This window comes from Scylla paramamosain, chromosome 29 (assembly GCF_035594125.1).
Source record: "Scylla paramamosain isolate STU-SP2022 chromosome 29, ASM3559412v1, whole genome shotgun sequence".
Taxonomy (NCBI): Eukaryota; Metazoa; Arthropoda; class Malacostraca; order Decapoda; family Portunidae; genus Scylla; species Scylla paramamosain.
In genome coordinates, this window is record NC_087179.1 from 1,046,337 (window position 1) to 1,060,853 (window position 14,517).

A 14,517-nucleotide genomic window follows, 5' to 3' on the forward strand; every position below is an offset into this window, starting at 1 on the left:
TAAACTAGCTTCTCAAAATAAATTGCTACAGGACCCATGTCCTGAGGCAGTTTGTGATCCTTCGCCATGCTGCTGCACTGTGTGGGTATGTCGTGGTTGAAGAGAAAGTTTATGTTCCGGTTTATTCACACCTTGAGCATATATATCAAATATCAGCTATAAATATACAAATCTTGAAACCCTATGCAATTAATGCAGTGAGTTGATAAAACAGGTAATGACCGTAATGAAATACAAAAAAAAAAAAAAAATCTAGAATTTAAAGGTAAAACTTGAATGTGATGAATGGACAATTAACTATTAAAGAAAAAGCATATTAATAAGATTTTGTGAGTTTGTTTTTAGTCACCGCCATACTGCTCTGTTCTCTTTGAGGATGCTGCACTGAAGGGATGACTTAAAACAACTTTACAAATACTCCCCTGATGAGAGATTTCCTGCCTGGTCAGAGGTCAAGACGGTCAGGTTGTCGGATAAGCCATCCAGTGCGGGATGAGGTGGGGCAAAGTCCATCTCTAGGGGATGGTGCAGGACGTGCACCCAGGTGGTGCGAGGTAGAAGCTGGGTTGTCAACAAGTGGCAATGTAGGCGTGGAATCCTCTTCCTCAAGGTAGGTGGGTTTTAAACGATCGATTGACATCCAGTCGCTGCCTCTGGCTATACTGAGGCAAAATGCCTTGGAGTTACGTTCCAGGACGGCGTAGGGTCTTCGGTAAGGGCGAGTGAAGGGTGGTTTGTAAGCATCATACCTTACAAAGACGTACTTAGAGTTGTTGAGTGATTTGGGGAAGTATTGTGGAGGCGATGTCTTATATGTTTGGACACATGGCCAGTACTCCCCACAGTGTGCCGTAGTCTGGCGAGGTTGTTGTCATCAATGGCTGTATTGGGTGATGGAAAGAATTCTCCTGGAACAACAAGAGCTTCTCCAAAAACCATCTCGGCTGGGGAGACGTGCAGTCCCTCCTTCGGTGATGTCCGCATCCCAAGGAGGATCCAGGGTAGTTGGGCCTTCCAATCTGGTCCAGTACAGCGTGCCATCAGTGTAGCTTTTAGGGTGCGGTGGATCTGCTCCACCATGCCATTGGCTGCTGGATTGTAGGCCGTGGTGCGGTGGATGTTTGTCCCCATCAACTCTCCCAGTTATGTCCACACCTGAGAGATGAAGGCAGGGCCCCGTTCAGAAGTGATGTCATCTGGAACACCAAAGCAGCTGATCCATCCATGTAAGAGGGCCTCAGCGCAATCTCGTGTGGTAGCATTTGTCATGGGGATTGTTTCTGGCCAGCGTGTGGAACGCTCTGTAGTGGTGAAGAGGTACTGCGAGCCATCTGATGGTGGAAGGGGGCCACCCATGTCGACGTGAATGTCTCCAAAATGACGCTTGGGCTGGTGGAAGTCTCCTATCCCCGACTCAGTGTGGCGGCCGACTTCACTTGTCTGGCAGGCAATGCAGCATCAGGCCCATTGCCTTATGTCCTTATTCATTCTGTGCCAAAAAAATTTCTCCTTTATCAGATGGGCAGTTGAGCGTCCAGAAGGGTGTGACAAACCATGGACAATATCAAAGATTTTGCGGCGGTGGGTTTTTGGGATGAGAGGTCGCAGATGACTGGTGCTAACATCACAGAGGATGGTACTTCCCATCTCTGAAGGCAACGTCCTCCCATCACAGACTCATTATGGCAGTGCGGTAGGCTGCAGTCTCAGGGTCATTCTCTTGAGTAGTTGCTATCTCTTCGTAGTTGATTCTGAGGTAGACTGAGTTTATTTCCACTCTTGAGAGGACGTTGGCTACCAGATTCATCTTTCCCGGGGTGTATTCGATGGTGCAATTGAATTCAGCAATGCTGGAGAGGTGCCACTGTTGTCGGTCTGACCAAGCGTCACCCACTTTAGAGAAAGCATGAACCAGTGGGTGACGGTCCGTATGAATGGTGAAATGGGGTTCCTTCTAGGAGGTGTTTGAAGTGGCGAACAGCAAAGTAGACAGCCAGTAGTTCATGGTTGAACATGCTATATCTTGTTTCTGCTTGCCAGAGTTTCCTACTGAAGAATCCCAGTGGTTGTATCATACCCTTGATGGTCTGCTCGATGACTGCTTCAACAGCAACAGAACTCGCATCCGTGGTTAATGTAAGAGGAGTGCCAGGGCACGGGAAGGAAAGAGTTGTAGCTGAGGTGAGGGTGGTCTTTGTGTCCTCGAAGGCTCGTTCCTGTTTTGGTCCCTATTCCAGCTTTTTTTGGTTTGCCAGCGTGAGAACTGTAGAGCAGTTCCATGATCTGGGCAATGTTCAGCAGGAAGCGATGGTAGTAGTTTACCATACCAACGAATTCTTAGAGTCCTTTGATGTTGGTGGGACGAGGAAAATTTGAAACTGCATCCACCTTACCCAAAAGGGGGGAGACACTGGTGGATGATATCTGGTGTCCAAGGAATTCCACCAATGTTGCACCCAAATGGCATTTGTCCTGACGCACAACCAGGCCATTGTCCTGTAGTCGCTGCAGAATGGTTTGGAGATGTTGGAGGTGTTCTTCTGAGTTCTTGGAGAAGACCAGTATATCGTCCACGTAGCAGGTGCAGAAGGGAAGGTCTCCGAGGATGTCGTCCATTAAGTGTTGAAAAGTTGCCCCTGAATTTTGAAGGCCAAAAGTGGAGTAATTGAATGTGTAAGTTCCAAAGGGTGTGATGACTGCCGTCTTGGGTATCTTTGGGGTAAACTGGAATTTGAAAATACCCTTTCAGGAGATCAAGCTTGGAGAAAATCTTGGTCCCTTGTAGATTGGAGATAAGGTCACCATGTTGGGAAGGGGGTAGTGATCTGGTTCTGTAACAAGATTAAGTCGCCTGTAGTTGCCATAGGGCCGCCAGGTGTCATCAGCTTTCTTGACGAGGTGAAGAGGAGATGCCCATGGACTTGAGGCCTTCAGACATATGCCCATTCGTTCCATGTCGGCGTAAGCTTCTTTTGCTGCTTGAAGTTTTTTCAGGGGATAGCTGTCTAAACTTGGAATGAACCAGGCGGCCTGTTGTTTTGATGTATGTAGATGGTGCTGCAAACATCAACAAACAGATCTGGATAGTGCTCCAAGTTTTGCCAAGATTCTGCTGCCATACAGGCTCAGCTCAGGTAATATGTTGCCTAAGGAGCTGCATGAGGGTATAGTGGAGCTAAGAGTCAGTTACTACTAGCCCAGTGAAGAAAGCTAGCTGGTAATTAGAAGCTAGAATATAAGGTGGCCGATCAACACCCACCCCCCTCTGCACAGCTGTGAAAATGACTGCCATGGTAACGGAGATGCCAAACCACTGAAGAAAACGAGGTGCAAAGACTTAACGGGATACTTGTTTGTTTGTCCAAGATGGTTAGTTATGACAATGTAAACACAGTGAAGGCATTGTCTGCTATGGAGATCAATAAACTGACAGTGGCGCAGCTAAAATGTACACTGAGAACAATTGTTGCACATCAGCTTGATGAAGAGCAGCCACCGGGCCCTGAATTACTTGAAATATTCGAGAAGATTTGGCAGCTATGAAGGAGATGAAGAAAGAAATAGAATCACTGAATACAAGACTCGATGAAGCCTACATGATTATCCACCAGCAGAACTGGTTCCTAGAATCCCTTGACACCAAAAAAAGGGTGCAGAACTTGGTTATAACTGGGGTCTCGGAGGATGCCGATGGCCTGGGAATGACAGATGGAGAGAAGATCAAGACAGTGCTGGAAGCCGCAGGTTACGCCAGACTGATACGCACCGATGTATGGGCTACGATATGACTTGGACAGCCTGATGCATGGAGGAAACGCCCTATTCACATTATTATTATGCTGGAGAGTCAAGATCAACGGAGCAACATCTTGCGAGAGGCGAAGAACTTGAAGGATAAAGGAAGAGACTTCAAACAGATTTACGTGAAGAAGGATGTTCATCTGGTGGTGAGGAGAGAAATGACAAGACTGAGGACCTGAGAAAATGAGGAGAAGCAGAAACCAGACAACCAGGGAGTGGAAATTATGTATAATTGGCAGCAGCAAGTATTGCTGAGTGATGGTGTTGTGATTGATAGCTATTTCCCAAATTTTGGCATGGAAAGAATTGGAATGGGCAATTGAAAATATGTGCTTGGAATATCTGTGGTGTGAAAAATAAGCTCCAAAACCTTGAAGTGCAAAATTTTGCTTTAGAATTTGACATAATATGGATCACTGAAATTAAGGAAATGTTAATTAGTAGTGTGCCAGGTTTTGATTTATATATGAATAAAAGTAAACAAAATAGTTGGAGAGGAGGAACTATGATGTTGGTGAAGAGTGCATTGGTGCCATATATCACATGTGTCAACATTGCAACAGAAGGACAAATATGGGTCGAGCTGTCCTTCTGCCCTGGGATGAGGCTTGTGAGCGTGTATATCTCCCCGGTCGACTTGCGCTACTATGACCCGGCGCTGCTGGGGGCGTTGGAGGGGCAGGTGACCGACTGTGACCATGCCATAGTGGTCGGTGACTTCAACGCATGTGTGGGTTGCCTACCAATTAGAAATATAAATGCAAAGAGATGTATTTACCTAGTTGTATTTACCTAGTTATGCTTTATGGGAAAAGAGCTATGCTCATGCTGTCCCATCTCCATATCTTTTAATATTCAATTTAGCCTTGAATCCATGTATACTTTCTGCATTTACTATCTCCTCATCCAGACTGTTCCATACAGTCAATACTTTTTGACATCTCTTCTACAAGCACTCCTCTTCAACCTCTTTCCATGTCCTCTAGTGTCCCATGTATCCCAAACCATCAAGTCGCTCTGGTCCACCTCCTTTACTCCCTCATATGCTTTATATATCGCAATCAAGTCTCCCCTTTCTCTCCTCTTTCCCAACATTGGTAGATGTATCCTTGTCAGTCTCTCTTCATATGACAAGTCCCTGATACTTGGTACCATCTTTGTAGCTGCTCTCTGAACTCTCTCCAACTTCCTTATATCATTTTTCTTGTATGGTGACCACGCTACTGCTGTATATTCTAGTCTAGATCTTATCAGCGACACAATCATCTTCCTGACCATCTCTTCATCCATATATGCAAAGGCCTGCCTTATTCTTCTCAACAAGTTATAGGTTTCTCCTGTAATTTTGCTAATGTGTCTCTCCAGGGTCAGGTTCCCAGTCACTGTAACACCAAGATCCTTTTCCTCTTCTGCTCCACTCAACCTTACACCATTCAACATATAATTTCCTTTTACTCTTCTTGTACTTTTTCCAAATTCTAGTACTTTACACTTCTTTAAATTAAATTCCATTTCCCATCTATAACTCCACTTTGATATCTTGTTCAGGTCTTCTTGTAATGTTCCACAGTCCTCTGCACTGTCAACTTTCTTCAGCAACTTTACATCATCCACAAAAAGGCTCATGCTCAAAAAGGTTCACACTCTCTGTCATATCATTTATATAAACTGCAAACATGATTGGTGCAAATACTGAGCCTTGGAGTACTCCACTTATGACTTCCCTCCATGATGATTTTTGATCTTTTACCACTGTTCTCATTTCTCTGTTTGTCAAGAAATTTTCCATCCATCTCAGCAGGCACCCCCTTAGCCCACCATTATGCTTTCAACTTCCACAATAATTTCCTGTGGCACTTTATCAAAGGCCTTCTTCAGGTCTAAACAAACACAATCAGCCCATCCATCTCTTTCTTGCATTATATCCACCACTCTAGAATAAAACTCAGTAAGTTTGTAACACATGATCTCCCTCTCCTAAATCCAAATTGATGCTTTATTATCACTTCATTTCCTTCTACGTACTGCATCCATTTATCCTTCACCATTCTTTCACACATTTTGCACACCACACTTGTTAGAGACACAGGTCTATAGTTTAAGGGGTCCTCTTTACTACCACCTTTGTAGATTGGCACTATGTTGGCTCTCTTCCATTCAATTGGGACTCTACTTTCAATTAGGGAGCTCTCAATAATATTATGTATTACCCATGCCAACTGCTGATTGCACTCTTTTAGTATCCATCCTGACACTCCATCAGTTCCAGGGGCCTTCCTAACGTCTAGTCCCTCCATCTGTTTCTGGACATCCTCTTCAGTCACTTGGATTTCCCCCAGACCCATTTCCTCACTCATCTCACTCTGCCACAAAAATATTCTCTTTTGTGAATACTGATTGAAAACTCCTGTTCAGTATCTCTGCCAATTCAGCCAGATCCTCACACATTTGACCATTCACCTTCAATCTGCTTATTCCTTCTCTATTTTTCATATTGCTGTTCACATATCTGAAGAATAGTTTTGGTTCCTCTTTGCATTTGTTCATAACATCTTTCTCATAATTTTTCCTTTCTTCTCTAATAACCCTTACATAATCATTTCTTGTAGTTGTGTAGTTTTGCCATAGCTTCTGCATATTTTTCCTTCACCATCTATTCCATGCCATTTCCCTCTCCTCCCTAGCTATTTCACATCTTCTATTATACCAGTCATTGTTATATCTTCTCTTTGTCTCTAATTTTGGTACATATCTATTCACTCCCTCTTCATAAATATTGATGAAAGCTTCCCATTTCTTTTGCACATTACTTGCTGTGATAAGTGTACTCCAGTCTGCTTCACCAAAGTATCTCCTCATTTGTTCAAAATTTGACTTACCATAATTATATCTTTCACTTTTATAATCTTCACATCTACTTTCTTCTCTTTTTTCTTTAATACAAAACCTTGTCATGACATGGTCGCTTTTTCCTAGTGGACAATTATAGTTCATGTCTTCTATAATATCTGCTTCTTTTGATAATACCAAATCAAGTCTTGATGGCTCCTCTCCTCCTCTGTATCTAGTGTTTTCCTCAACCCACTGTGTCATAATATTGTTCATTGCCAGTTTCAGAACCTTATCTCCCCATGAGTCTTCTCCTCCTCTTGTGTTCCACTCCTCCCAATTTATCTCTTTACAATTAAAATCTCCCATTATAACAATTTTGTTGTTTTCTTTAATTTTCTTTACAAGCCATTTTTTTGTCTCACTCAGCAACTGTTCATGCCCTTGTCTATTCCAGGTCTTTGTTTTTGGTGGGACATACACCACTGTGACATATCGTATTCCTCTTCTTCCATTTATTAGTTGTAAGTTTAGGCCTTCCACCAAGCCTTCTGCCTTTTCCACACTCTTCACCCTGATACCCTTTTTAACAAGCACCATCACTCCACCTCCTCCTTTTCCACATCTGTTTCCTATCCACATATTGTACATTCCCCCTCCTAAATTTGGTGTCTCTGAATCTCTTAGTTTAATTTCTACCATTGTCATGATGTCTGGTTCATTTGCTTTTATAAATTCATTCACTTCATCCATCACCGAAACTAAACCATCCACATTGGTGTGTGTGTGTGTGTGTGTGTGTGTGTGTGTGTGTGTGTGTGTGTGTGTGTGTATTTACCTAGTTTACCTAGTTGTGGTTTTTAGGAGAGGAGTAATCTCATAGCATCCTGTCTCTATATATATCCAGTTTGGTCATAAAAGCATGGACAGTTTTGGCATTGACAACATCTTCACTGAGTTCATTCCATTTGTTCACACTTCTGTGAAGAAAACTATACTTCTTGATGTCTCTTATACAGTTAACTTTCTTCAATTTCTTACTGTGTCCCCTTTTACTCTGTGTGTCTAAATTTATAAAACATTCTTTGTCCACATTTTCCATACCATTTATCATTCTACAGATTAAATCCCCTCTCTCCCTCCTATTTTCAAGGGTAGGGATTTCCAACATTCTCAATCTCTCTTCATAAGTTGACTTACTCAACTCTGGAACTATCTCAGTGACTGCTCTTTTTACTCTTTCCAATTTTATAATATTCCTCTTTGTATGAGGAGACCACATCACTGCTGCATATTCCAATCTTGGTCTTACCATGGAAATCAACAACTTTTTTATCATTCCTTCATCCAAATATGAGAATGCCATTCTTACTCTTTTGTGTGTGTGTGTGTGTGTGTGTGTGTGTGTGTGTGTGTGTGTGTGTGTGTGTGTGTGTGTGTGTGTGTGTGTGTGTGTGTGTGTGTGTGTGTGTGTGTGTGTGTGTGTGTGTGTGTGTGTGTGAATTAATGAGTGAGATGAGGAATGCTGGGTGGATGTTGTGGTGTTCGCTGTGCCAAGCAGTGTATCTGAAGCTCACTCATAACTCGGATTTTGGCTCACAACTCAAATAAAAATATTGACTGAGTGACAGCTCATAAAACTTGTAAGTTGGTGCAGTGTGCAAGGTGCAAGGCTCAAGAAATGGGGCATTTACTATGGGCTCTGTTGCCTGTGATTGCCAGCTGTTTTAATGTAGGGGTTAGTCAATTTTCCCACAGTTCTCTGGAGCACATTCTAAAACTGCCTATCATGAAGCATCTTGATGCACTGTACTTAAATGTTATAAAACACTGATCCTAAGTTTTTATGATAACAGTATCCACAGGATCTGGTGATGCACATTCTACAGAACAGCTATTATATGCTAAATACTCGTAACTATGCTCTCAGTGTTTTCACATTTACTGTGGAACCTTGATCATTGAATGTCTCCCTTTCCGAACTTCGTTTTTTTAACAAAAATTTTAACTCGTAATTGCTTCAGTTGTTGTACCACAACTCGGTTTTCAAACAAAGTTACTTGATTTCATATACTACAATATGATGCAAAACTTGCCATTAATTACTAATTTATAGTTTCTATAAATATTTCCTTAATTTTTATATATTTAGAGGAAACACAGAGGGTAAGACAGTAATTCAATCTTTGAAATAAGTTAAATGTGGTCCTGTTGAAGAACCTTGATGTAAACAAACAAAATTTGGTACTCAGGAGTAATTCTGAGCCTCCTGTGGCTCTCTCTATGACCTATAAAGCCATCATTACTGTACAACTACATTTTCCTAGTATTTTTTTTTTTTTTTCCCCAGTAGCAAGATGTCTAAGTATAATGGTTACCTTCATTTTGGCGGTGAGTGGGTTGCTCCTCTGTGTCATTCTGTAAGGCTTCCCTCACTTGATTGGTGACAAAGAGAATGTCTGCATGGTCTCAACTATATCTTTTGATGAGTTCTGTGTCACTAAGTTCATTCCATACATCCTTTCTGGATAAAAAAAGATTTCTAGGCTGAAGATGTTGTGGAGCGGCCATCTTAACAGTGGAAGTGTCAGTCATTACCCACTAAGACATGGTGGACAGGTGTCTGAGAATGCATTAATCCATTTTATATTGATTCCTATGAGGAAAATAATTTTGGTTCTCAAACATTTTGGATTTCAAATTACATTCAGAAATGAACTGAGTTTGAAAACTGAGGTTCCACTGTATTTCTAGTCTCCTGCTACATATTTTAAACATTTTCCACTGGTTTCTATAGGGGCTAATATTTTATCTGGTAAATCCCCAAGAGTCAAGCAAGTATTATTTGTGTTGACAGGATATTGTGACAGCTGAAACCATGTAGCGACAAAAGAACTGGCTGATATCAGACATGCTGACTTCTCCAAAACACCCAACAGACCCAAGGCAGGTGATATGAGTTTGTAGTGCTGTTGTAAAACCCGTCTATACATGTGTTGTGGTTGATTGCACGAACATACCAGGAAAGGAGAACCAAGGCGTGAAAGGATGGTTTGTATTTCCAAAGGAGAAAGCAGCAACTCAGGGAAAACACAGGGGAAACACTATGTAAACAGACAAGTAGCAACTCAGGAAACACATTGGTAGACATGATGTAAACAGATAATCTTCACCAGTGTCCTGCTAAGATTTGGCATAAAAAAATAGTTGTTTCTTTCATATGTGCCAGGATTTATATACAGGTATGTTAACTGTACAACTTAAATGGATAAAGCAAGGTCATATAGTAAGGAAAAAATAGTATTTATCCCAAGGTGATGATATATCCCAAATCTGAGATAATGTGCATAGTATTTAGCTTGTTTTGCCATATTTCTTGCTCTCTGCTTAATGATGGTGGTTAAAAATATTCCTAATATTTTATTAATTGGTTTGATAGCCCACAAATGATGTAAAAAAAATTTTTCAGCTGACTGCCTTTTACATGTAAAATTCAGTCAGCAGGTGAGTCTGGCAGTTTTCCCAGACCAAAACAAACTTCTCAGTTGTGTGATGGTGAACATCTCATCATACTTACTTGTACTAAAGTGTAAGGAACTGTCTCCTATGGTTCAAATGTTCTGTTATATGAATTATTTCTGTGCCATTTAAACTAGGGGACTCCTATCTCAAATATAGGGAGGTTCCTATGATAGAAGGAGTTGGGTTCCATTTGAATTACTTGTATAGAGAATTCTTGTTAAAGGTAAGTTTTTAAGCTAAAATGTATGATACCAAAATGCAATAAACAAGTCTAAATTACATAACTATCAATAAACCTGAAAGAGAAAACATCATACAAAGAACATGATTTCATATTAATTAAACATACGCATAATACTCACCAATGTGTAGTTAATGGCATCAGGGAGAGTAACTCACTCACCACTCTTGTGCCTCCTAACAATTTATACCTCCTTTGCAAGTGTTATTGGTACTCTAGCTTGCTTAGCCTTACTGCTAGGACTCGCACTGAAACTCCTTGGCTGCTTGGGAGGCATAGCTAGCACTTGAGAGGCAAAGCAAGGCACAATTTATACACTACATGGTCAGTCACACACAAAATACCACACCAAAGACAGCAAATGAAAGAACACGCCAGCAGTAACAGTGTAAAGGCCCCCATATTCTATCAATCATGACTGCATATTCATAGTGATTGCTCAATCATTGGTTTTGGCCACACACCAGTAATGAGACTGTGCAATCATAAGTTATTGTGTGTGCTTCATCCAGTCAAGATGAGTAGGAAGTTTGTATGTTTTACCATTGACCTTGTCCTTGAGAGCATGGAACCAAAGAAGAAAAGGGAAAGAAAGGTGTGGATTAAGGACTGGCTTAAGAAAAGGCATGAATTCACCCACAACCTTCTTTGTGACCATACAATGAGTTGCATTGGGGTCTATTTCGTTTAGTTTCTCTACTAATTTATTGTGGCATTCCCTTTTCAAATTTCTTTTCTTGTAATCATCACATTTGATCTTTCACAGTGCTGAGAAACTTTGGTATAGTTCAAGGAATTCCAGTCAAAACTCGTGAGTACCTGTGTAATCATGGCTGGTGGTGGAATACTGACATTTTTGCTCAATCTTTGCCACACACCATCAATCATGATTGTGCAAGCATCATGATTGACAGCTAAAAATCAAACCATGTTGGATCCTCTTCAATAGTCTTCAGTTATTTGCACAATTCTTCAATCATACCCACACACTATGGATATGATTGTGCAATCATGGTGATTGTGTAATCATGATTGATAGTGTATGGGGGCCTTAACACATCCAAGCACTGATCAGTCGCATAAAGCATTGTACACTGTACTTGTACTGTATTGTAAATTTTTTTACAGTTGTACCTAAGATTTTCTGCAAAAAAAGTAAATGAAAATAAACACAATTAATAAATGTAATAAAGAAAATTAATAACGATACTGATAACAAAAAACAAGAAAAAGAGTTACATGGCAATTATCACCAGTGTTGCTCACCTCATGCAGGAAGCTGCCATTGGTCACTGGAATGTTGCATAATGTTAAATGAGTGAGCTTCTTCAATTTTCTAATATTTTTCAAAGAATGCCAGTAGGTGGATCTTGCGGCCTGTGACCTGAAGAGAGGATAATTTGAGTTGACATTTGCCACATACTTAAATATCTTGTTTATATCATGCATATCCCTACCAGCATCAGGAACCTGCAGGTACAGTACTGTACCATGTTTAATTTTTCAAATGCGCAGTATCAGAATTTTTCCTTCTGTCGGTATTTGACACTGCTCCTTCAAGAGGAGAGCTACAAAGCAGGTCTCAGTCACTCCTGTTCTTGCATGTATTTCTCCCCTGGTAAATAAATCTTTCATTGTGCTCATTTGCCAGAAATGAGAAATTTTTTAATAGAGCTGAATTCAAATCTAACATTACCAATAATCATAATCACAGATATGAATACTAAGTCAGCATCACTAATTCAACCTTCCTTTTCTTGTTTTATATATATTTTTATTCCAATACTACCTCATTAGAGCTCCTACCCATGGTTGGTAAATATAGAATCATTTTCATTTGTTCCTGTCAATATATTTCATCTACATACATTCTGAATAGTTGCCGAAAAGGCAAAACCTTTGTTGGTTCTAGAATACAATATTTTGTCTATTTGTTGTGGAAAAGCCTACAATAACAAGTGAATACTTAACCTCTTGAAATACACTGTAGGACAAATGCCTCATCAAATTTCTTTATTACTCATTATTGGCTTCCTTTCTATTTCAAGTGCTTCAGAGCTTCTAATCTTGTTTCTCCATCAAATCTCTGCTCTCCTGTTCTTTAACATCCCATTATTGCTATTCTGTTATCACACTGTTTATCATCTGCATGGCATATATCTGTGTGAGACAATGCTTACATCTTAATGCAAATAACTGAATATCATTGTAAATAGACTTGAGCTGCAAATAGACTTGAGGTGTAAAAGTGTCTCCAGATGGTCAAGCAAAAAGGTACCTTGACATCAGGTGTTTACTGAGATGCACCCTCCATACACCATAATATGTTGCCTCATATTAAAGCTTCATCCAGCCAGAAACCCATTCCCTAAGAATAACAAGCCTTTTCAACCCTCTATACCCAACAATTTCCACATCATGTCCATGGCATGCAACAAATTGCACATCACACTATCTATGGTGAATATTTTATCCTTAACATTTAGGCATTGTACTTTCCAGGGATTTTCCGGCCTGTAGCTCAGACAAACTTGTACCAACACATGTCAGGTACTTACTACTTCAAAATTAAATGGAGCTGTAGTATATTTACACTATACACTTTTACACTTTTAGATAATGCACCTGCCCATTCCAATGATGACAAGCTTATAAGTGCTGATGGCAGAATATATGTCATGTATTTGCCTGCAAACACCACATCACTCATCCATCCAATGGACCAGAGTGTCATCAATGCCTGTAAAAAGAGATACCAACAACACTATTTAAGTGAGATTATGGTGGTTAATGAGAATGAGCAGGATATAGGGGACCACACACACTTTTTCCTAATTCATTGAAAGATCTGAAAATAATGACTTTAGCAAATACCTGGAAGAAACTCCTAATTGATGCTGAATCTGATTATGATTTTGAGGCTTTTGAAGCTACTGACTTTCACCGTGTTCTGCAGCATGCAGGCGAGAAAGATCCTTAAACATCCTTGGAGGATGTTCAAGATTGCCTGGATGAAAATGAAAGTGATCCAGGATACCAGATACTTTCAGATGAAGAGACTGTTGTGGAGGTGGTCAGTACCCAGGAAAGTAGCTGCAGTGACAAGGAAGACAAGATGCTGGTGACATTGCCAAAACAATCAGAAGTGCATAGCTGTATGGACACTATGCTGCAATTTATGAAACACACCAAGAATAGAGATATCAGTGTTCATTTTGGAAATCTCAGAACTCTTCAAGAAACCTTAATTAAAACAATTTCACAGTGGCAAGCAATTACAATTAGACAGCTTTTTCAAACCAATACAGACTTTGCAATCACCTGTGTTATGACCACAGGTTCCACCCCTCTTACTGCTGTCACAAATCGACTAGCTTCCCTGAGCTACCTCCTACATACGAGTAGATTCAGTGCAGGGGTTAACTATGGGTGTACAGGGTCCCTCTGAACTCCTGCACCCTCAAAACGGACGGTCACAACACCAGGTTCCATCCCTCTTTGCTGGTGCCTGTATCTCAGCTCAGCCTCCCAGTCTACCTCCTACATAGAAGGGTGTGGGATGAAGTAAGTAAATGAGGTCACCAGCCTGTTTCACCCACCAACAGGTAAGGAAATATTACAACTGCCAACTAACTCTGGGAAAGAATTGCTAGTCACATTCCTGGAAAAAAACAATTGCAACAGGCGACAAACACATATAAGGATTAAAATGTTCTACAGAATACTGCCCTCACAAATGAGAAGACAATATCAACCCACTTCTGTAGAACACTATCTCCCTCTGCTGTGCAATACAATATCCAACTTCCCAAAAGACAACCTCTGCCCCCTTTCAGGAATGACACAGCCCAGGGAAGAAGGATAATTTACTGCAAAGCAGCATACAATAATCCTCTGCATCTGAGACTTTGAAAAAAAACCCAGATCACAGTTACACTTAACAAAACGACACATACACAGACAAGTGGCCACACAACAATATCTGCAACATTCACAGTCTAAGATCTAATTTTCAATCTGTAGAACACCACCTCTCCTCTTCTAAACCTCATCTTCTTTTCCTTACTGAAACTCAGGTGTCTGAGGCAACTGACAGTAGCCCCTTTTCTGTTCCCTCCTACTTT

General features: G+C 40.7%; 1 protein-coding gene across 9 annotated transcripts in view; it reads right to left on the reverse strand.

Annotated features, from left to right (window-relative positions):
- The window catches only part of LOC135115173 (uncharacterized), a 156,340-nt gene that overhangs the window by 33,400 nt on the left and 108,423 nt on the right, over positions 1-14,517 (reverse strand). For all 9 annotated transcript variants that reach the window (XR_010275839.1, XM_064031664.1, XM_064031663.1 and 6 more), the window contains one exon: positions 11,660-11,777. Coding sequence is in view for 8 of the 9 variants with exons in the window: in XM_064031664.1 (XP_063887734.1) it covers positions 11,660-11,777 (118 nt within the window). In the remaining variant the exon portion in view is untranslated. The remainder of the gene's footprint in view (positions 1-11,659; positions 11,778-14,517) is intronic.